We start from the raw sequence: 22,547 nt of genomic DNA, 5'->3' as shown, positions 1-22,547 counted from the left end.
GCTGCTTCCTCAAATGGGGCATATCTTAATGTGTATACCCCTGTCAGACCCTTGTTCTCATCCATGTTCTATGCATGTAAATGCATTGTTGCTCATGTTACGGATGGCTCAAGGTCAGCAAGCTCAGGCGAGGTACCCACAAACTCTTCCAGCACATTTTAGCTACAGTGTTGTACTCCCTCTCAATGGACCTTTCGTGATGTTCCTTGCTCTTTGTCTTAATAAGTCATCTTTTCTTCGGTGACCAGACTAGGGTCTCTTTGATTTGGCTGACGCTTGGCTGTTGAGTTTGATTACATACAAACCTTTCCACCTGGTGAATCGGCTCTGCTCTTACGGAGTACATCGACCCGCAACTCGGCTCTCTCAGCTGCTTCCCTGCCGCGTCTATACCCCGGAGTGGCTTACCAGGGCAAATTAACTCTACTTGTGGATGTAGATGTATGTGGTGGGCTTGAAAATCCGCATTGCCGGTTTCTGGTAAGGCTTCCTCTGTTGCTCAGCCCCCAACCCAGTCCCTGCTCCTCTATCATATATCTGTGATACTTCTTCAAGCTCAATGCACTGAATCTCTTTGTTTGGCCTTTTCTAACATCTCAACCAAGAAGAGTTGGACTTTGACGTTCGTTTCAACCACACTCGCTACTGGTTCCAGACAGCTCTGACGCTGGTATCACTCACTCATTGCATTGAAGGCGGTTGCCTGTCATGCGCTTCTCACTATTATTCAGTGCCCTAGGCGCTGTAGCTGTTGAGATTCCAGCTCAGAACGCGGGAGAAGGCCTTTATCGAAGGAGTGAATCAGCAAGCCTCCGACCTGCTGCTGCCAATACACAGGCGCCCGCTCAAGATGGTTACTTCGCCAGTGCTCCCGAAGTTCAGACTTCTGCAGCCAAGGTCGAGCCAGAAACAACACCGGCTCCGGCACCTCAAGTCACCACTGCCGCGCCGGTTGAAAAAGACGATACCAGTGTTGCCGGGGCCGATACAGGAACCCCATACATAGAGGACGGCACAATGGTGGTTTGGGATGCTAAGTGTGGCTGTCCTGTACCCGTGACGACGACCGTGGTGGTTCCTCCTCCCCCAGTTATCACAGACAGCTATCCTGCCAACGATCCAACCACAGTAGCTCCACCGCCTGAGACTACCACCGAGCCGCTTCCACCGCCCCCGGTTGTTACAGATTCTTACACCGTAGTTCCGCCTCCAACCTATGGGCCCTCAACCACCAGCGAGGAGCCTCCTGCGCCTCCAACAACAACGAGTGAAGCCCCGTTGCCCCCTACCACCACAAGCGAGCCTTACGTGCCTCCTACTACAACTACTGAAGCTCCTGAGCCTCCCACTACAACGACTGAGCCGTATGAGCCCCCAACTACTACCACTGAGGCCCCTAAGCCTCCGACAACCACTACTGAATCTCCTGAGTCTCCTACCACGACTGAGCCACCTGAGACAACTCAATCTTGGTAAGTCACTATTGGTTATTCAAATAGCTTTTACTAACATACTTGAAGCGCTCCTGGCGGCACCACCACTGTCACCGAAAAGGTTACAGAAAAGGTCACCGAAAAGGTCACCGTTACTGAGACTGAGAAGGTGACGGAAAAAGTCACGGAGAAGGTTACGATAACCGAGACTCAAGCTGCATCTATAGTTACGGAAACAGTTCGCGAGGGAACTACTGTGGTTGAGACTCGACCTGGACCGACATATATTGAAACACAGCCAGTAACAGTGATAGAAACTGTGCCCGGACCAACTTTCGTCGAAACACTTCCAGGGGAGACTATTGTTGAGACTCTACCCCCCGTCACAATCACGGAGCCTGGAGTAACAATCACAGAAGACGGGGGTACTGTTACAGTACCAGGACCAACAGTTACCGAGGCTGGAACGACCGTGACCGAGCCAGGCACTACTGTGACGCTTCCTGAAGTCACTGTAACGGAATCTGGTAGCACTGTGACTGAAGCTGGAACAACTATTACTCTCCCCGAGGAAACTGTCACTGAGCCTGGAAGCACTGTCACCGAGGCTGGAACCACCGTTACTGAACCTGCATTGACAATTACCGACGTAATTACTATTCCAGGAAGCAGGGTTACTATCACGGAGACTGGAGAAGACGAGACAGTGACTATCCCGAGAACTGTTGTCCAGCCTGGTGAGGATAGAACTGTGGTAAGGACTGTGACTCTACCCGGTCAGGAAACCGTTGTCATGGTATCTGGAGAGGAAAGGACCGTCACGGTTCCCGGAGAACGCACTGTTGTTACTGAGCAGGCTACTGTCACTATTGAATCAGTCGTCACAGAGAGACTGCCTGCAGAGACTGTGACCCTGACTAAGGACGGCGAGACGGTTGTCACAGTGGTTCCAGGCCCGACAACTGTCTACACTACTACTTTGACTATTGGCCAAACAGTACAGCTCCCTCCTACCACAGTGACAGCCACTCCCGGACGCATCACCTTGTGCCCCAAGCCTACAGGTCGATCGGCGCCACTCAACCGCAAGTCTGATCTCACATTTGGTTGCGAACCAGGCTACGTCTGCAACCCGCCGAAGCCAGCATGGTGCAACTTGTGGGCTGAGCCACCTGATGAGGACTATCTTTGTGAACCTCAATACTGTATCAAGGCCCCCAAGATCAAGAAGGCGAAGTGGCGCAAGAACAAGACTGGTTTCTACCCCCGTTCTCCTGGTTACTTCAACCTGAACCCAGAGGCTTTCGGTCTTTCTTATGATATCTTTGAGAAGCAAGTCTATGAGAAGATCGTGAGTGGTGAGCTGAAGACCTTCTCGACTGGAAACTGGGCTTCACAGACAACCTTGAGTGACTGGCCTGATGCCACTACTTCGGTAGCAGAGTCCTATGACAACATCCCCAGAAACAACCAACGACGTGGACTACACATGTTCGACAGGCGAGATGTCACTCCAGCTATTTGCTACGATGACTGTGACGGTGCTTACAAGATCGCACTCTCAACTGGAAAATCGGACAGGCTCTGCAGAGCAGGTTCTTCATTCCGTGGCAGCTACGATATGTGCCGCGACTGTATCAGTGACAACACTTCCAAGGGCAAGAACACCATTCGTGATTATGTTGAGCCTGAGTTTAACCAGTTCATTGATTACTGTGATGGAAAGGATACCACGACTGCCACCACAGCTGCATCTGGTCCCGAGTCCCAGGTCACTGGATCTGCGGATGTGGAGACAACAGGACAGGTCGAGGCCACCTCTGGCGATTTTAGTGCCCTTCCAGTCACAACTGAAGAGTCTGAGCCTGAGTCTACGAGTGCTGAGGCCGAACCCCAGCCTACCACTACGGATGCCCCCGAGCCTACTACTGAAGCTGCTGAGACTACAGAGGCTGTTGTTACCTCGGATGCTGCTGAGCCGACTAGTGCTGGGGAGGAGAGTACCGACATCGCAGAACCTGTTTCTACAGAAGTTTCTGAGAAGGCCCAGGCGACCACAGATGCAGCTAGATCGACTTCTGGTGCATCACAGCCAACCACATCTGGAGAAGCTGCTGAAGAGAGTTCGGTTCCGGCTCAGACAACTGAAAAGGCCCAGGCGACCGAGACTGAGACAGCGGCTGAGGAGACATCAACCAATGGGTCTGAAAACTCTGAAGCTGGTGAGTCTACCACTTTGTCTATCACAGCCAAGAGTGTTGTCGTAACTGTCACATCGTCACTTGGTGACTCTGAGACTGATTTAGTTTCTACCCTTACAGAAACAGGATCGAGAACAGCCCAGACCAAGGGTACCGAGACGGATTCTCCCGAGACAGGTTCAGAAACTGATGTTTCTGGAGCTGCCACTGAGACGACTATCGGAGCTACGCGATCTGGCAAGGCAGATGCTACCGAATCTGAATCTGAATCTGGAGCCACCGCGACAGAGACAGATTCAGGGTCAGATTCAGAAACAGAGACCGAATCTGGCGCTTCTAGAACTGCTACTGAGACCAGGTCGCGCCTCGAGACACGTACTTCATCGTCTACCTCAGACGAGACTGCCGCACCTTCAACGGTTGAGGCTGCTGCAACACGATTGACAGCTAGCTTCGCCACTATTGTCGCACTTTTCTCGATGCTGATGGTGCTCGTTTAATCTTCAAACAACTTTTTGGAACATATTTTTTCACGACACTCCTTACATTAATGTCTATTCGACGATGACTACACGTTTATGTTTACGCTTCATGGACACTCAATGCACATACAGGATTTTGGAAGAGACGGCTTTATATACTTGGATATTTGGCTTTTGCCACGACACTCATTTGGCGCATGGTGGGAAGCATATAGAATCAGCATTGAGATACCAGACACTCCTTATATATACCACGGGCATGAGCGAGAAGATGAAATTGTTTTGGTAGTGAGATGGTGGCCATAGTGGGCCAGATTTAATAGCAAGGAGAGCACATGAGATACATGACATGAAGTTGAAAATTGATCATATTGTCGCCGCTGAGTTGGCAGGCTGAGTTAACAATCTTGTTGTCTGTGCTTTGAGTGAGTTGGTGTGATGTGATGTGATATAGTACAAATATAGAGTACAATCGCCCTTCCTATCATACATAGTACAGTGTGACCAAAGGAATATTGATGATAATCGTGAACTCGTCTCGAATCGTGCAACATCCGGCTCCGCTACCAGGCGCACCGAAAAGACATGTCTTGTTGATTATTAGTAAATAGTAACATTTCCTGGCGCATTCAACTTACTGTTTCTTTTTTTCATGTTTTCCTTCTCTTATTCTCTTTCTTGTTTACCAGTCGCTCAGTCCAAGTTCCTTGCGTCTGACATAAAGGGGCTCGTCAAAGTTGCCAGCTTCAAGACTCTCAAGATATGCAACCTCAGCATCGACTGTCGACCTGCGACGAGGGAAGACCCAAAAGGAAGGGAAGGAAAGGCCAAGCATATTGATAGTGGTTTTCGGATATGACTAACAACCAGTGTTGCTCTTGAAGAGATATGAGTGAAATTTTTGTGAGTGAAGATATTCAGAAACTGTCTCAAGCCTTTGAGAAAAAGCTTTCCCGCCACCTATTATATATCCCATATCCCTCTCGCAAACATGAATTCTTGTAAACGGCTCCATCTCCAAAGAATCCCAAAGCCCTATCGCCATGTCCGCGATCTCGGACGGAAAAGGCAAAGGTTGAACCCTCAAGGGTTCTGGGCTTTTAGCCTGGAATGCAAGGGGCACCGAACGTCTAGTGGCGGCTATCTACGCTGATCAGCCTCTAAGGGGAGGGAAACAGCAAGTCCTAGTTTCTTCGGCATGGCTTCTGTGTGGAATGCTGAAGCTCATAGCTGCGGCTGTAGTGTAGAGTCAATCTCATAGAGTCTTTGACGTAGCGATCTGCGCATGGTTCCTGAAAGAACGGCGTCGATCTGTAGAAATGTGACATGAGAGGCTAAATTCAAACAATCGAATAGGAAATGAAGAGTCCTCTTCTTTCTTTCATTAACAAAAATCCAGTATCTGAGAAAATTCATCATGTTCATCCCAACCAACGCCGTCATTCCTGAGCTTGTTTGTCATGCACATTAAGTAAGTTACATCAAAGAGCAATAGTCAGAGTCTGTGTCTGTATGTATGTATCCAGCTTTTGCCTCCCATCCGTCATTCATCTGTCTAGAAAGTCATGTCTCATTCCACAACCAGTCCTTCAAGCACGCGCATTGCTTTTGATCCTTCACTCTCAAATCGGTTGACAATTGACTCGCACTCATACTTCAGCTTCTTCTCCGCCTCTGAAGCATTGTAGTAGATCCACTCCTGCACTGTCATCTGCTTCTCGGGTGACGTCAAAGTCTGTCCCTGCTTAAGGTATCGTTCCACGCCATTCTCCTTGTCTGTGTTGACACGTGGTGTTCCAAAGACAGCCTCGAGATCCAGTTCTGTCCATGGTGCCGTGCTGCGGAGTCCTGCAATCACGTTGCGCCTGGATGGTGACGAGCGCGTTGGTGTAGAGTTCACTGGTGCAAGTGCTACTCTCTTAGGATTGGAACTCGTGGTAAGTCTGGAAGAGGGCGGTTGGTTCTCGGCATCAGAGGATTGGGGTGATTGAGAGGGTGAGATGGCTGCTTGTCGAGCCGAGGGTGCGGGAGAAATGATTCTCCCTGGAGTAGATGGCGGGTTTGCCAGGTGAGCTGCGCTTGCGGGTGGTGATGATGGCATAGGCTGTTGTGCGGGAGATGCCTGCGCCGATTCGAACGATACGACACGGGAAGATGGTGGCCTCTCATCCTTCTGTTCCTCGGACGCGTAGACTTCGACGTCCTCTTGCATGCGCTCTTCGACCGGTTGTGTGAAGGGCTGTGTGGATTCTTGGCTCGCCGCTGCTTCCATCGATTTCCGAGCTTCCAGTGACTTCTTTGAAGGACGTCCACGACCACGTTTAGGAGCTGCTTCACTCACTTGGCTCTCGTCAAGTCCAGCAGATGGACGAGATGTCAATGAAGCCTTGGAAGGACGTCCCCGGGGACGTTTTGTGGGTTGCTCCTCAGCAGGCTCTGGGGTAGCTTCTTCTGGTGCTTCAACTAGTTCCAAATCATTGGCGGAAGCCCTGGAGGCAAGGGATGCCTTGGATGGGCGTCCACGACCTCGGCTGCCTGTACTCAAACGAGAATTATTAGACTTCTTGACAACAGTGTCAGTGCTAACAAGACTATCGTCGTGGGCTGTCTCGTCAACCTGAGTCTCTGCTTCTGGTTGTGTGACCTCTTCCTCTGGCATTTCGTGTTCCTGGGCCTGTGCTTTCCCAGGCTCAACTTCATTTTCCTCAACATGCTCAGGTGCCGCCTTGGCCTTCTTAGACTTGCTCTGCTTGGAAGCCTTTCTAGTTCCAGCCTTTCGACCCTTCTTTGGGATATGTAATTCCTGGTGCTCAGGCTCAGGCACGTGCTCAGGTTCGACTTCTGGCTCTGTTTGAGGTTCATGCTGGGGTGCTGGCTCCTCATCAACCTCCATCTCAGCCTGTAAAGCTCGGAGTTCGTCATCAACATCGTCTTCATTCGGCTCTACTGGCTCAGGATTGAGCATGGCATAGTCTCGGGAATACTCGTGTTTCTCAGCCTTTGCTGCCTTCGCTCCCTTCTCTTTCTTGCTCTGACGTCTTTCAGAATCTGAGTCAGCAGTTATCTCCTCGTCTTCAGTAAGCTGTCTCTCAAGGTCTGCTTCGAGTTGGCGCTCAATCTCATCATCATCGGGGAATGTTCCAGGAGTTGCCTCGTAACCAGTCGTCGCAACCTCCGAGTTCGCGGAGCCTGATGACACGGTGCGAGAAGATTTAGCCGAAGCCTTACGTGTCGTCTTCTTCTTGCTGCCCTTCTTAGAGACAGAGACTTCGGTGACATCAACCGACTCATCGTGCTGTAATGTCGACTCATTGACAGAAGCGCTGCCACCTTTCCGTGTGGCACGCTTTTTGCCTGGTGGAGACATGGCCATGCTACTGGCGTCTTCCACTGCAGCGCTGTCTCGCTTCTGCCCTCGAGCAGGCTTTGTTACTGGTGCCTCTTCTTCTTCAATGGACGCCTCGACATCCTCGACGGGTGCTTCCTTTTTGGCTTTTGTCTTTCGTCCTTTTGTAGTCGCTTTGCGAGCCTTTGTCTTCTTTCCGCCCTGTGTAGTCGAAGTTGTTGTCAAGACGCTGTCCTCGATGGCAGCTGTAGACTCGTTGATCGACGTCACCTCCGATGCGACTGTAGCGACTGATTGCGCAGACAGTCGCGAGGCTTTAGATGCGCGTCCAGCTTGGCTTCGGCCAGACTTCTTAGCAGATTGCTTTTCCTCGAGAAGAATGAAGAACGGGCATCCAGGTGATCGGTTATAATGCTCATCTCTGTAGACACCCAGTCAGTACACGCGATATGGGAAACGAAGGTGCGGTACTCACAGAGGCTTGTCGCCAGGCTCCCAGCCGTCGAGGGCCAGTTGGCAGTAGGTGCACGTGGCCATATCGTCCGAGTCTTCAGTCGGTGTGTACTTCCATCCTGCGTCGACTAGCTGCTTGGTTTTGCACTTCCATCCCTTCTTAGAATCATGGGGCCATCTTCCAGCAAATGTGGCCTTTCGAGCATCCTTCATATATGGCTGATCAGGATCTTGTTGCGCATAATCTCCGACCTCGGCTTCAATCGCGGCGACAACCGCCCAGCCACATTCGGGAGCATGCTTCAGGTGCTCGAGGAGAGGGTCATCATTGACCTCCCAGCCGTCGAGTCCCTTGTGGCATAGAAAACATGTGACATTGTCGGGGTTTTCTGGTGTAGGATTGAAGAAAAGTCCAGCGCGGGCGAGCTACAAGACTGTCAGCGGATTATTATGGTGCAAATATCTGGTCATCGTACGCTCGCGGGTGTGATGCTCTTGTGCGGCCAGTTGAAAGCTTTTGTGCCTCTCCCGCTCGCAGTAGAACCTCGCTTTTTCGAGTTCTTGTGAAAGGAGGCCAAACGGCTCTCGTATGTGATGAATTGGTCTGTGACGTCGTCAAAAGACATGGTTGTTGTAGTGTTGCGCGTGAAAGCGCGGTCAGTCAAGGGTATTTAAAACAAGACGCGATGCTTCGATTGTGGGCAAACAAATTGGAGGGCTCGGTCTAGTTAGCAGCTAACTTAGCAAGCGGTCGACGACGTAGAAAGAAGAGAAAATAGAATAGATAATCGCGCTCATGAGAGGATATGTTCAACTCGAAAACAAGGGCGCGCGCTGCGTCAACACAATAGAACTGAATGACGGTGAAAGACGGTTGTGGTGGAAGGAATTGAATTAGAGGTGATCGTAGCGAGCGAGGATCTAGTCTAGGTATCCAAGACTTGGAAGCAAGCAAGCAACGCAAAGTGTCGGGGTGGGTCCTGGCGCGTTTGTTTACTTTGGTGGATCCATGCCAGCAACTCAACCCCAGAGATCTAAACATCCATGGACTTAGGGCCCTGGGTCACCAATAGAGGCCTGGGAAATACAGCACTTTGATACGGTGAGTAGTTATCAGGTGGAAATATTGCAATGTTGTTGGGGTAAAGTCGACTGTCTATTCCGATATATTCCTAAGTCTATACCTATTATTGTCAATTGGCCCAATTACTACTCCATACTCCAAATATCTTAGCACTACCATCAATCACATAGGAAGAAGCAAACATCACAAGTAAATCGTATATAATCTGACTCGTCAATTCTGACTTACGACCCTACACTTGGATCTATCACAGCTTGCCAGCAGCCTTCAATCCTCGCTCACCATCAACCAAGATACACCATCCCTCATGGCCTCGGCCACCATCACCAGCAACAACAGCCTCAAATGTCCCAGGAGTGTTGGCAAACTTGAGGACAGCGTCATCAAAACTGCCAGGCTGTAGCCACACCGACGGAATGCCCTTCTCCTTTGCCTCCTGAAGCACCTTTAGGGTCGCTGCTGGTGGAGTAATGACAGACAGAGATGTCTGCGTAGGGTTTGAAAGAGCGGTCACACTAGGAACAGTAGGGTGGTCCTTGTTCAGAGCGTTGATGGTCTCTGAGCCCGGGTTGATGGGAGTTACGGGTAAGTCATGGTGGAGATACCAGGCAAAAACTACAAGTTCCTTGATGAGCAAGATACTATCGCATACAATGAACAGGTAGCCTTACCGCGATGCCCAAACTTGGCAGGGTTGGAGCTGGCACCAGCCACGGCATAGGCGGATGATGCAAAGAATTTACGAACAGTAGCCTCAGTCGCCATTTTGAAGATAATGTATGTTGCTCAATGTTGAAGAAACAAGTGCTTGATGATGCTGTAAGTGAGTTTGTGCCGAGGATAAAGGTCATTGCGGGGCTCTACTTAAGACGCAATACCTCACTCACACTTACAACTGACTGCCATTAACCGGCCATTATAAATCATTGAAATGTTCGAAGTTTATAGGCGAATCATGAGGCACTTTCCATGTGGAACGCCATTGTCACTGGATCAATTCCACATTCGGGCAAGGTCCCTCGTACAAGAAATGTATCTCCTAGGAGATTGTTGAACTGACTCAGCCGTTGAAAAGCTGTTTCCTACCTCACTTTTAGCATCGGCTGAGTCGGATGATATCGTCCACCTAGAGGGGATTTCGATGACTCTTAAGGCTGAATATTTTCTCTTTATTTTATGAGATTCTAGCGTGATCATCAACTTGCTGTCAATCTAAACCTAACGTATGTTCTTCAATGGTTCGAAAGACAAAAGTCCTGTCACCCAGATGCCAACTCGAATCATTCAATCATTCAAAGACAACAATGTAAAAGATGCTGTCAGTGATTAGAGTAACTAACATAGTCTACTGAAGACCTCGTCGATTTTCTCATCACCCCAGAAGTGCGATTTTGGTCAGTTGCAAGTTGACTAGGCTTCAGTGTTCAGGGTAAGCAACAACGGCTTTGAATCATGAGATACAACGCGGGACAGATCATGATCGGTAGTTAGCAAGCGAACAAGATCTACGATAAGCTTCATTATTAGCCAGGACTTGAATGATGCTAGCCAAAGCTGGGAAGACTTAAGCCAAGAGATAATTTCCGAGATCGCGGGATGAAATGAAGCCCCATGATGGATTCAAAAAAGAGATTAAGCGATTACAATGACGTCGTTTAGGAAATTCAATGTCACATGAAGGGTGACAGCAATCTCAGGGTCTGCAAAGCTTAGGGTTTCTTATCAGAAGTGGCTCCAACGCATCAGGTATAAGGTATTAATAATTAAGCAGACCTCAGTATAGGCACAGAGTATTGAGGCTATCCTGACCTTGACTCGCCAGAATGGATAGTCTATAGAGGTTTGGTTACCGAATTGACGCACAATGGTCACAGAAAAACATGACGACGTGTGTCTTTCACAACAGAAGGATCTGGGGTATTAATCAAAAAGTTTTGCCAGCATATAAAGACGAAGGGAAGCCTCGCAGCGACGACCACAGGGAACTGCATGACCAAGAATAATCGATACAAATTGGATTGATGATTTGATCATTCTTATTAGCTTGCATAAGTGAAACATTGAAACGAAAACGTCGGATCATCGGAGTGTAGCCAAGTAGTGGCAGCCTTAACATACCATTTTAATACGAAGGGTCCTTGTGAGGCTCTGCTGCATTTGGAGGGATGGATTCCATCCAGTGTCACGATAGCCTCACCAAGAAGAGCATCTGCCAAGACATGTTGAAGTCCGAGAACTGCGACTTCGGCAGTTGATTTTTATGTCGAGAAACCTCTTGGCCTGGTGTTTGACATAACTTTGATTCATCCAAAAGGGGCCTTGCATTATTTACTCCGGTTTCAATAGTTTCACCGCCAAACGGCATTAGTAGAGAGAGAACATAATTAAGCAGACAGCTCTGGTGGCTGGTCCAGTATAAAGATGGTCAGACCTTTTCTGGACCTACAGGCCTGGCTGACTTTGGCCCATAGGATGACCCCGTTGCCCCGTCAGTGTATGGGAAAAGAGCCCAGGGAGGCCAGAGCGTGGAGAGGAAACGCAAACGGGATGCAATCTTGGCCCTCTTTTCCTCTTTCTTCATCTTTCAACCTCTCAACACCATTTCCTACGCTCGAGAACCATCTCAAAGACATCTTTCGACCGTTGTAGCAACTGTTTGTTGTGTCACCAAACCAACCAGCCACAGACACACACACCTACTAACGTCAACCTTGACCCCTCTAATAAAACAAACCAAAAATGGTGAGTGAGCTCAGTTGCCCCGGACACCCCTTTCTTCGCCCACGTAAACAATGCACCCCGCCCTCTGATTCGACAGTTTGGTCGCCCGAATAAGTTGGAAGTTGGTTTTGCTTCAGCTCGCCCGGCACAAGCCTTGGTTTTTCGACCTGCATCTCGCATACTTCTACAACTACCGAGTAGCAACACTTTCAATCCCATTCTTCAGAACGCATTTTCCACATACACTCGAGCCTCGAAATCAATCAAATAAGCAATCATGTCTTCTAACAAGTTCGATTCTCAGGCTTCTACCAACTACAAGGAGGCTTTCGCCCTGTTTGACAAGCGCGGAAACGGCCGTGTCACTGTTGACAGCCTCGGTGATCTGCTGCGCGCCTGCGGCCAGAACCCTACTCTTGCTGAGATCCAGGACCTCGAGAAGAATGTCGGTGGTGAATGTGAGTAGACTTCCTGCAGTGCGATTTAAAAGCGCATAGCTGACGCTGGCGATACAGTCGACTTTGAGACATTCCAGCGTGTTTTGAACCGCCCTGGCGGCTTCCGCGATCCCGGCGAGCCTGAGGAATACTGCCGCGGTTTCCAAGTGTTTGATAAGGATATGACGGGTTTCATCGGCGTCGGCCAGCTCAAGTACATTCTGACAAACCTGGGCGAGAAGATGACTGATGAGGAGGTCGATGAGCTCCTCAAGGCCGTTGACACCAGCTCAGGCCAGGTCAACTACACTGGTAAGTTCTACAGTACCCGAGATCCAATGCGGCAGCAGCTAATTCGATGCAATTACAGATCTCGTGCGAACCATCCTCGCCAACTAGACACTATACAGATATGGGCGGGTTAGGTTATGCATCTGCGTTGACGGACCGGCGTTTGCTTGTTTGATTGATTATGTATATGGATGGAAATCGGCTATGGGAACGCTGAAATGATGAATTATTGCTGCGCATTTGCGACGCACTAGCATGTTGGATTTTTGTAGATACATAATTAGGGGACAGGAGTCTAGAAATGAAGCTCTATGTGCCTTGACTTGAACAGTGTCTCATTTGGTGAAGTTACCATGACCTGAGCTCATATATGACGTCTGGTATAAACAACCTTAATTGACCTCATTTCTGTTTACATAAACAGTTTCGCATAAATCCATTGAAAGGTTATGGCCTCGAGCCTAAATTATGCCATATATAGCACATGATAACTCATTAGCCGCCCTGATCATGACACCGCATCCGACTGCCCCGCGTTTTCCATCCATAAGCGGGTCCACGAAGGAGCTCTACCTTTAGCTGCCTTCACTTAAGGTATCGCCCCATCTTGCTGCATCGACAGTAACGCCCTCTCAACGCCTTTGACGCCTAGAAACGGATCAATAGATTTAGTCTCAGAGCATAAGCCCCTCTTTCAACTGTAAGTTGCCTCAATCATCCATCATCAAGCCAATCGGCTAACATCCCAAGAAACATCCCGAGCCCGTCCATCCAATTTATATCCAAGCTGGATAAGCGTGCTTCCCGCAGACCCCTCCTCCTCCTCCTCCTACTCTCTCTCTTCATCCTTCTCGTCGCCGTCACTCTGGCTTCCTCACGAGCCTTCTCTCGTCTCGGCTCTTTAGTGAATCACTTCAGATTCCAAGCCCCACGAACTATTCTATCACGAAGGCAGCTTGTTACTAGCACAATGGCTCCCGACAAGTATCGTAACCCTCCTCAGGCACCGCCTCTGTTCACCGCCACCCCCGATTCGATCGCTGCCGATACCAAGAAGCTTTGCGATGCTACGAAGAACGTGTTGGACTCTGTAACTGCGAATGTCACTGCCGACAAGGCCTCTTTTGCCAATGTGCTTGAGCCCATCCTCATTGACGAGAACTTGGCTGCTACGCAGAGACGCATCTTGACCTTCTACCACCATGTTTCCACAAACAAGGAGCTTCGCGATGCCTCTACTGAGGCTGAGAGCGCCTTCAATGACTTCGGCATTGAATGCAACATGCGGGAGGACGTCTTCAACGCCGTCGACGCTGCCTACGCCAACCGAGAATCTCAGGATCTCACCAAGGAGCAGGCACACGTTCTTGAGAAGGAGCGGCAGAAGTACATTCGAAACGGTCTTCGACTACCCGCTGGCCCCAAGCGAGACCGCTTCAAGGAGATCCAGAAGCGTCTGAGCGAGCTTGAGATAAAGGCTCAGAAAAACCTTAACGAAGAGAAGGGTGCCATCTGGTTCACCCCCGACGAACTCAAGGGAGTTCCTTCTGACGACATCGACATTGATTCCCTGGAGAAGGGTACTGGCGAGAATGAGGGCAAAGTCAAGCTGTCCTTCAAGTACAACCATTACTTCCCCCTCATCAAGTATGCTATCGACGCCGATACGCGCCGCAAGTACACAATCGCGGAATCCAACAAGGTAAGATGAGCAGCGAAACTCCAAAATCTCAGCTAATTAAACCTTCAGGCGAATGTCAATGTTCCCATCTTCCAAGAGATCATCACCCTCCGAGATGAGGCCGCTCGCCTTCTCGGTTACGACAACCATGCCGCTCTGCGCATTGAAGAAAAGATGGCCAAGACTCCTGCTGCTGTTCGCACTTTCCTGGACGATCTTCGAAGCAGGCTGGCCGAAGGCGGTGCGAAGGAGATCAACGCACTGAAGGAGTACAAGAAGAAGGACTACGAGGAGCGCGGCCTTTCATTTGACGACAGCTTCTACATGTGGGACACATCGTTCTACTCCAGAATACAAAAGGAGAAGGAGTATAGTGTTGACGAAGCTGCCATCTCGCAGTACTTTCCTGTCGAGTCGACATTTGCTGGCATGCTTAAGATTTTCGAGGAGATTTTCGGCTTCGTGTTTGTCGAGCTCAAGCCTGATGAGCGAGCGAGACTCAGCCCCACTGGCAAGGCCGAAGACATTGTGTGGCATGAGGATGTTCTGATCTACAGCGTGTGGGACGATGAGGCCTCGGGCTCAAGCTTCAACGGTTACCTGTACCTGGATCTTCACCCCCGTGACAACAAGTATGGCCACAACGCCAACTTCAACCTCGAACCTGGTTATGTCACTGAGGATGGCAAGAAGCATTACCCCGTCACTGCTCTTGTCTGCAATTTCAGTAAGCCTACACCAAAGAAACCTTCTCTGCTCAAGCATCATGAAGTTGTGACCCTGTTCCACGAGCTGGGCCATGGTATTCACGACTTGGCTGGCCGCACCCGCTACAGCTACTTCCACGGAACTTCTACGGTGCTCGACTTCGTTGAAGCTCCCTCTCAAATGCTGGAGAACTGGTGTTGGACACCTAGCGTGCTTAAATCGCTTTCCAAGCATTGGGAGACCCAGGAGCAAATCCCCGATGAGCTTATCGAGAAGCTTGTCTCAACCAAACGTCTCAACTCCGCTATAGGTGCACTGGGACAGCTTGTTATTGGACTCTTTGACATGACTGTGCACACGCCCGAGTCCCATGAGGCTGTCAAGAAGCTCAATGCTGGCCGAGTTTGGAACACTCTTAGGCATGAGATCTCTGGCACCAAGGGCCCTGAGGATCTGGGTGAAGGATTGTAAGTATCTACTGGAGATGGCCTTTTACTGTTAAACTAACTTGCATGTAGTGAATGGGGTAACAGGCATGCCGGCATTGGCCACTTCATTGGCGGGTACGATGCTGGTTACTACGGCTACCTCTACTCAGAAGTATTCTCACTCGATATGTTCCACTCGTTCTTCGCCAAGAACCCAATGGATGGCAAGGAGGGTCGCCGATATCGCCATACCGTTCTCGAGAGAGGTGGTAGTATTCCAGAGTTGGAATTCTTGAGGGAGTTTCTGGGCCGAGAGCCTAGTTCGGAAGCTTTCTATAAGGAGCTTGGACTTTCTTCATCCGCGTAGAAGAAAGCCACCCAAAAAAAGGCCGCGTAGACAATGTTTTATCATATCAAAGTCAGCGAAACAGAAGAGAATAAACCATCAGCGATTGGTCAGATAAAAGAAGCAATGTCGTGAAAGTATCGCAGCTCGGAATGTTTATCGATGACCCACGTGGAAGTGTTGCACGAGAATAGTACCAAGTTCTTGGTTTCCAGGGGATGCAGTGATATACGAGAACAGAATCTCGTATCTTGCGGCCACCCGCGCCGTAGATCTTGGTACCTTGGTGCTGTGCCTGGAGATTGGCTATGCAATGACCACACTCTAATGTCGTTACTGGACAGGCTGTAGTTGCAAGGTTGGCTGCATGGATAGTGGTGTTGTACGGTTATAGCGTTGTGTAACTCAGCGTTTTCGCCAAGTCGAGGACTGATAATATGAAACTAGAAATACAACCCTCGTAAGAATGCAAAATGAGAACCCAGCTGCGTTTATTGAATGCAATCAGCCGTTACTAGTAAATAATCTTGGAGTGCACCGTGGCCTGTAGGCTCCCTTTCGGTCAGGATTTCTGTGTATGATAGGAGCGCTTATTTAAGCTTAACTTGTTAGAATTGAATTGAAAGGGCTGATTGGAAGTACAGGGAGTGACATAATAAAGCATTATATTAACTGTAAACACGGACTGAAAGTAGAGGTACTCAAGACTAATATTCAAGACTAAGGAGTACAGACTCGAAATTGCTGGCTGGAAATACAGGACAAGAGCAAACGCTTGCCGAGGACTGCTGTTGAGAGGTCCAATGCCAAGGAGTCGGTAAGAAATTTCTGACTGGAAGGATTGCGGTTACATTCAGTCAATAGTGTATCGAAATAATGGGCTGTTTTCTAGGATAAGGTACCTGAATTTCGGGCAACTTCCTCACCTTTCGCCTGGCACCTTGTAAGTTGGATGGTGTCGTCTAGATTCAGTCATCTACGATACCTACTCATAGTATCCTGAGTCAAGTGCTTACAATGGCCTTGAATGGCCTAGTTCACTACGTTGTGGCATCATCCCCAGGATCTCGAACAACAAGGAATACGTTGTCAAGAATCGTGGGGAAGTGAGATTCACAATGCGGAGGCATCCCCGCCCCGAATTCATACTGAGATAGTCGGTACTGGGGAGTACCTGGTCTGCCCATGAAGCGATTCTGGGGAAATATCATCAACGGGGGTATCCGGAGCCGTGTGGAGGTGAGAAAACGGCGCTTGACCTCCGCGTGGCTGGCTGCCGCGGCCGCCGTGATGGCTTCATCAACTCATTTGGTTGGAGTAGCCATCCATAGTGTTCAACGACCGGGGACTAAGCCGGGCGCTACGGCGTTGAACGGACTTTCGCCTCCGCGCCGCCGGTTCCCTTCCATCAGACCACTCCAAAGATCCCTGAAGGGGAGAGATTGAAGAGCCAGTGGGAGTTGAGGATTTGGAAGACAGGGGAGAGAGGAACAGACGAGAATGACGCGGTTTGTATTGTATCTTGAGAGTTTGAGTTTGAGTTTGATGGGATCTGCGGAGAAGCTGGAGATGGGTTGAAGTTTTGGTGGTATGGATGGCTTGAGTGGGGGACCGGGTAGTCTAAGTTGAAGATTGCGGGGAAGATGGGGTAATATTGAGGGCATTGTCGACGATGAGATGTTGTTATCATATCAAAATAAAAGTGATTATTTTTGCTGCTTGATACTTGAGGATGCATTGCATTTCATTGCTGCCTAGAATAAGTGGAAATATGATAGATATTTGAACTGCCTGACCGGTGAGAGATAGTGTTCTGCTTGTCTCATTACCAAGCAGCCACAGATGTATATCCAGTCAACTATTATACTACACCTTGCACATCCTCATTTCAACATGTACGTATCCGAGCTGAAATTTCTATTCACCGTCTCTGCCTGCTTGGCCTGCTCTCACATGCTGTAACAACGGCATCAACGGCGTGGCTGAAGAATCAGAAGAGCACGACTGGACAGAGTCTCTTCCTCGCTTCAGGGCACGTTCCAGAAATGAAGCGTCATATGCAGGTTCCCTAGCGCTAAACCATCTCCAAAATGCTTTTAGCGGGCTGATGTTCCAGGCGATGTTACTCCCAAAAACGTGGCGTGGACCGGCGGGAAGACCGTAGCGTGCGGAGCAAACACCGGGAGTGGACCGTGCTGTACCGTGGGAGGGGAGACTGAAGGAGGGAACGAATAGCCTTTTGAAGATTGGTTTGTATCACGAAACATATTGAGAGTGTCTGATTTGTCGGGGCTTACTCGAAATGTGTTTCATACGATTTACTAGTTAGCTGTCAGTATGAGAATACAGGTCTAGAGTGAAGTCATGACCTCTTCCTTGTTCCTGGCTGAAGATCTTGGATCAAGGAGTGATTATATCGGAGTATGTTGATTGGGTTGTCCGTGAAAAGAGGGGATACTCAAAGTGCCGTTGAGAATGGAGATACAAAGTCTTGGCTGTGTTTAGAGCAGCGAATGTAGTAGAGAAAAACTGGGACTGATGAGGGGATACAGGGTTAGTTTTGAAAGGCGTGCTTCCGATAGTTGGACCTAATGCATAGTCCCCGGGGAGCAAGAAAACGTCAGACCTTGATGTAGGGTGCTGAAATAAATCTAGCAAAAGGTATCCAAAACTTCCAAGACTAAACTAATGCCAGATTACTTAAGTCTTTTTGTCATTTAGTATCAAGGTCCTGAGTTTCTTTCCTCCCGACAAACTGCGGATCCGATGCAAGATAATAAGCAATGTAGGGATAAGGATGTGAAAACAAACAGTTTAGTTGATCATCAGTGAGCCCCAGAATTAGAATCCGTGAATGTAAATCTAAATCTGAATCTGAATCTGAATCTCTTTAGGGACATGTTTGCGTTTGTGTCAAGAATGGGATGACATGACATGGCCCGTCCCCCGTCATCTCTGAACACAAGGTCTTTCATCTGGAGACACAGTAACATGACCTTACATGACATTACATTACATGAGATGAGATGCCATGCACGATTCGATTTCAGCAGGCTTCGAAATAATGGTACATGTGCACCGATTCATTCTATCTTAGTACGTTAGTCCTCGGAAGACGCGGCGCTGATCTCTAAGAACGTATGTAAAGTTGGGGAAAATAAACTTCAACTTGGCATTGGAGATTCCTTTAGCGATTGACACTAACGAAAGCACCTACACCAAAACCCCGATGATCTACTGCCCTGTAAACCAATTAGTGGCCATGCTCGCTAGTCTGACCCGACTCTCTCTATCCCTCTCTCACCTCTCACCTTTCCCTTCGTCACGGCTCACACCTCGCACATGAGTTACATGGCCCAACACGCTCAGAGCGCCATCTCGCGTGGCCGCCCCTCGGAAACACAAGGAAAGAAAAAGACAAAAAAGAGCGTGACGTTTGGCGTTACATGGCCCATCTGCCGGGCTCCATAATGATTTTCAACTAACTCAAGTCAAGTCATATCAAGTCAAGGACAATGTAAGTTGATGCTTGCGTGCAAGGATTGTATTCCCTGCAAAGGTACCCCAAGCCCCCCCGCAAGAGAGGAAAGAAAGGCAAGATTCTCAAGATTCTCATGCGGCGAGTATTTTTCTACACCCCCTCCCCTTCTGAGACATCAGAGATTTTCATACCCTGTAAATGTGGAGGAGAGATACATCGAGAAGGATTCTGACATGTGGTTCGTCGGCTAGTATAGTCGGCTGCAGTAGACGGACGGACAAACGGAGGAGACAAGGGAATCCAAGGGTTGCATACTACTCCAATTCCATTCTCTCCGCACTAACGAGACTATCATCCCTCCATCGTTGGCTCAAGACGGGAAACGTGGGCGCCCAACTTCTCCACGCGCCGAGTTAGGGGTCTAAATAGTACGTTGAGAAGTGAGGCTTTCCTAGGATATAGGTACCTACACTCAAGCCTGAGGGAGGTTAGAATAGTTGACTATTAAAAGGGCCACTTTCCCCAGGTTCCTCGAAAGAGATATCCTGCCAGACAGCCATCTACAACTATCAACAAGAACAGAAGCAGAGACAGGATCAGAATTGGAAACTTGCTTCTTCTTTTGCTTGTTTCGTTCTCCCGTTTCTCGCCTCGTTGATACTACGCAAATAAGAGGGTTTCCTTCCTTCCCCCTTGTTGCACCTGCACCGTCACTCCCGCGTCTGGGGTTCGGGCATTACCTTCCATACTTGACTGGATTTGGCCCTACAGCTCCTTCTGTCTGTCTCTCATATTGACGAGGTTCTGTTGCTCAGATACCACCTTCCTCCTCTTTTGAGCCTCCATTCTTAGGTTCCTTCCTCCCCTTCTGTCTCGGCTGGTTGCTTCTCTGCATCCTCTGTCCTCCGTCAGTTCCTTCCCACCACGTTTTTTAGAAGCCGGCCCTACTTCTACCCATCACCTTCTCGTGTGATCCTACAATAGATCACCTTACCTTCGACCCTTGTCTACAAGTTCTTTGGCTGTTTTGGATTCCTTCATCATGAGTGACTACGACCGAAAGGAAACTTTGGAGGAGAAGGCCTCAACCTCGGAGGTTGATCTTGCTGGTGTTAATGACCCTTATGCTGGACTTACCGAGGAAGAGGTGAGAGAAGCTGTAAGTGGCATTGAAACAGAATTTTGATGATCTGCACTAACAATGTTTCAGGAGAAGAAGTTGCTTCGAAAGATTGATATGAGACTCGTTCCTTGGGTATGACAACTCTACACTATATACCATGTAACCTACTAACCACAATCCAGCTTTGCCTCCTTTACCTCATCTGCTTCCTCGACCGAACCAATATCGGAAATGCAAAGATTGCCGGTTTACTGGATGATGTGCATATGGACACTCACCATTTCAACCTGACTTTGACCATTTTCTACATCTCATACGCCGTCTTTGAGCCTCTTGCCAATGTCCTGCTCAAGTGGTCCAAGCCATCCATCTTCATTCCTGCCATCATGTGAGTTTAAATCCTCAGTAAACCACTAGCACAGAACTAATTAGTATTCAGGGTCCTCTGGGGTGCCTCAATGCTGGGAATGGGCTTCGTAAAGACCTGGGACGGCCTCATGGCTGCTCGATGGTTCCTCGGTGTCACAGAAGCCGGCCTCTTCCCCGGAATTAACTACTACCTTTCCTGCTGGTATAAGCGATCCGAATTCGGTGCTCGTGCCGCATGGTTCTTCTCAGCTGCAGCTCTTGCCGGTTCTTTCGGTGGTCTCTTGGCTGCTGCTATCCAGAAGATGGATGGTGTCTCCGGTATTGCCGGCTGGGCATGGATTTTCATCCTCGAAGGTCTTATGACCATCGTTGTTGGTATCATCTCGTTCTGGATGGTCCATGATTTCCCCACCGATGCCAAGTTTATCACCGAAGAGGAACGAGCTCGCGTCATCTATCGACTCACTGCCGACAAGCAATCTTCTGCCCAGGATGAACAGTTCAAGATGAAGTACTTCTGGCAGTCTATCACCGACTGGAAGACCTACTGCGGCATGCTCATCTACATGGGACCCTTGATGCCCCTGTACTCTTTCAGCGTTTTCCTGCCTACCATCATCCAGAACATGGCCTTCACCGACAAGAAGGCCGTTGTCAAGAACCAGCTTCTCAGCGTACCACCCTACGCTTTGGCCGCAGTTGTTACTATTTGCGTTGGTATATATTCCGACAGACTCAACAAGCGAGGCATCTTCAACCTGTGCGCTGCCCCTGTCGGTATGGCAGGCTTCATCATGCTTATCGCCTCTACGAACCCTGCTGTTCAGTACACTGGTTGCTTCCTGGGTGCCCTGGGTATCTACCCTGTCATTCCAATCACGATCAGTTGGGTCGCCAACAATGTTGAGGGTGTTTACAAGCGAGGCATCACTCTCGGGTTTGTCATAGGATGGGGCAACCTCAACGGTGTTGTGAGCAGCAACGTCTTCATCAACGGTCCACGATTCTACCCAGGACATGGAACTGTCCTTGCGTACATGTTTGGTGGTATCTTTTGTGGAAGTCTTCTGATGTATTTCATGCTCTCGCGTGAGAATAAGGCGCGGTTGGCTGGTGAGCGGGATCACCTAGTGGAGGGCAAGTCTGAGGCGGAGATCCATGAGATGGGAGATAAGCGACCCGATTTCCTTTACACACTGTAATGATATTTACTATACGTCAGAAAGAGGAGGATTGTTAGTGGTGGATGGTATTATACAGGGTCTATAGTTTTCGAGCTCTTTCGCTAGCTAGATTGTCAAGTGGCGCTGAGCTCAATCGATTCATTAACTTAGCTGACTTGTCTCTTTTCTCTGCATTTTTGACGGCTGTGTGCATAATTCTCTCATGCGAGAGCTGCAGGTGAGAAACTGTGCTGTGGGTTTGTCTTTGAGATAGCCAATCGAATGAGTTTTGCATGTCCTAGAAGAGTAGGTGAGCATAGCATTCCAGAGCCTGATTTGAGATCCAGCCAGCCAGAGAACAGAAAGAAGCAAGCAAGCAAGCAAACAAACAAACAAACAAACGATCAACCAGGGCAAATACGCAGCTAGATCTGCTGACCTATACCAAATTGGTCCTGCACCTGAAATAGATTAGCCTAACTATGCCATGCAGACATAGCGATCGCCTACCTAGACATACATCGGATGTGCCAAGGAGAGCAGAGCAATTGGATCAAGATTATTGTTTGTCGCAGCAGCCACCCGCCACGTTTCATAATTAGCCCAGCTCCAAACGATAGAGACCCAAGCCTCGTCAGCGGGTAAAGGGCTAATCGAGCTCGAGTCTGCGCCGAGAAAAGGTGTTGGTGATGCCACACCCTGATTCAGCCCACGGGAGGCTACAGCTCTAGCCTTGAAATTGAAGGCCATGTTTCTCTTTTCCGTCTCCCACCGCAATTGGAACGTACTAAAGCTCGGTT

The 22,547-nt window shown here is 49.2% G+C and overlaps 6 protein-coding genes across 6 annotated transcripts; 4 read left to right on the top strand and 2 right to left on the bottom strand.

The window, feature by feature from the left end:
• Positions 1-708: 708 nt before the first annotated feature.
• FPRO_02592 (uncharacterized protein) lies at positions 709-4,134 on the top strand (the record flags this gene model as incomplete). The annotated part of the gene is made up of 2 exons (XM_031227290.1): positions 709-1,472; positions 1,521-4,134. The coding sequence occupies 2 exons, from the start codon at positions 709-711 to the stop codon at positions 4,132-4,134; spliced, it is 3,378 nt and encodes a 1,125-aa protein (XP_031077741.1).
• Positions 4,135-5,686: 1,552 nt separating this feature from the next.
• On the bottom strand, positions 5,687-8,541 carry FPRO_02593 (uncharacterized protein; the record flags this gene model as incomplete). The annotated part of the gene is made up of 3 exons (XM_031227289.1): positions 5,687-7,883; positions 7,938-8,341; positions 8,392-8,541. The coding sequence occupies 3 exons, from the start codon at positions 8,539-8,541 to the stop codon at positions 5,687-5,689; spliced, it is 2,751 nt and encodes a 916-aa protein (XP_031077740.1).
• Positions 8,542-9,246: 705 nt separating this feature from the next.
• FPRO_02594 (uncharacterized protein) lies at positions 9,247-9,764 on the bottom strand (the record flags this gene model as incomplete). Its single annotated transcript, XM_031227288.1, has 2 exons — positions 9,247-9,614; positions 9,671-9,764. 2 exons carry the CDS (start codon positions 9,762-9,764, stop codon positions 9,247-9,249), a joined length of 462 nt encoding a protein of 153 aa, XP_031077739.1.
• Positions 9,765-11,738: 1,974 nt separating this feature from the next.
• On the top strand, positions 11,739-12,556 carry FPRO_02595 (EF-hand component of the actomyosin contractile ring; the record flags this gene model as incomplete). Its single annotated transcript, XM_031227287.1, has 4 exons — positions 11,739-11,741; positions 12,025-12,178; positions 12,236-12,469; positions 12,528-12,556. The coding sequence occupies 4 exons, from the start codon at positions 11,739-11,741 to the stop codon at positions 12,554-12,556; spliced, it is 420 nt and encodes a 139-aa protein (XP_031077738.1).
• An 862-nt stretch (positions 12,557-13,418) lies between these two features.
• FPRO_02596 (uncharacterized protein) lies at positions 13,419-15,632 on the top strand (the record flags this gene model as incomplete). Its single annotated transcript, XM_031227286.1, has 3 exons — positions 13,419-14,150; positions 14,199-15,304; positions 15,356-15,632. 3 exons carry the CDS (start codon positions 13,419-13,421, stop codon positions 15,630-15,632), a joined length of 2,115 nt encoding a protein of 704 aa, XP_031077737.1.
• A 4,502-nt stretch (positions 15,633-20,134) lies between these two features.
• On the top strand, positions 20,135-21,786 carry FPRO_02597 (uncharacterized protein; the record flags this gene model as incomplete). Its single annotated transcript, XM_031227285.1, has 4 exons — positions 20,135-20,251; positions 20,303-20,347; positions 20,398-20,603; positions 20,655-21,786. The coding sequence occupies 4 exons, from the start codon at positions 20,135-20,137 to the stop codon at positions 21,784-21,786; spliced, it is 1,500 nt and encodes a 499-aa protein (XP_031077736.1).
• Between the last annotated feature and the right edge of the window lie 761 nt (positions 21,787-22,547).

Source organism: Fusarium proliferatum (genome assembly GCF_900067095.1).
Source record: "Fusarium proliferatum ET1 genome assembly, contig: FPRO_scaffold002, whole genome shotgun sequence".
Classification (NCBI taxonomy): Eukaryota; Fungi; Ascomycota; class Sordariomycetes; order Hypocreales; family Nectriaceae; genus Fusarium; species Fusarium proliferatum.
Note: the sequence above shows the minus strand (reverse complement) of the source record. Positions and strands in the feature narration are given on the sequence as shown.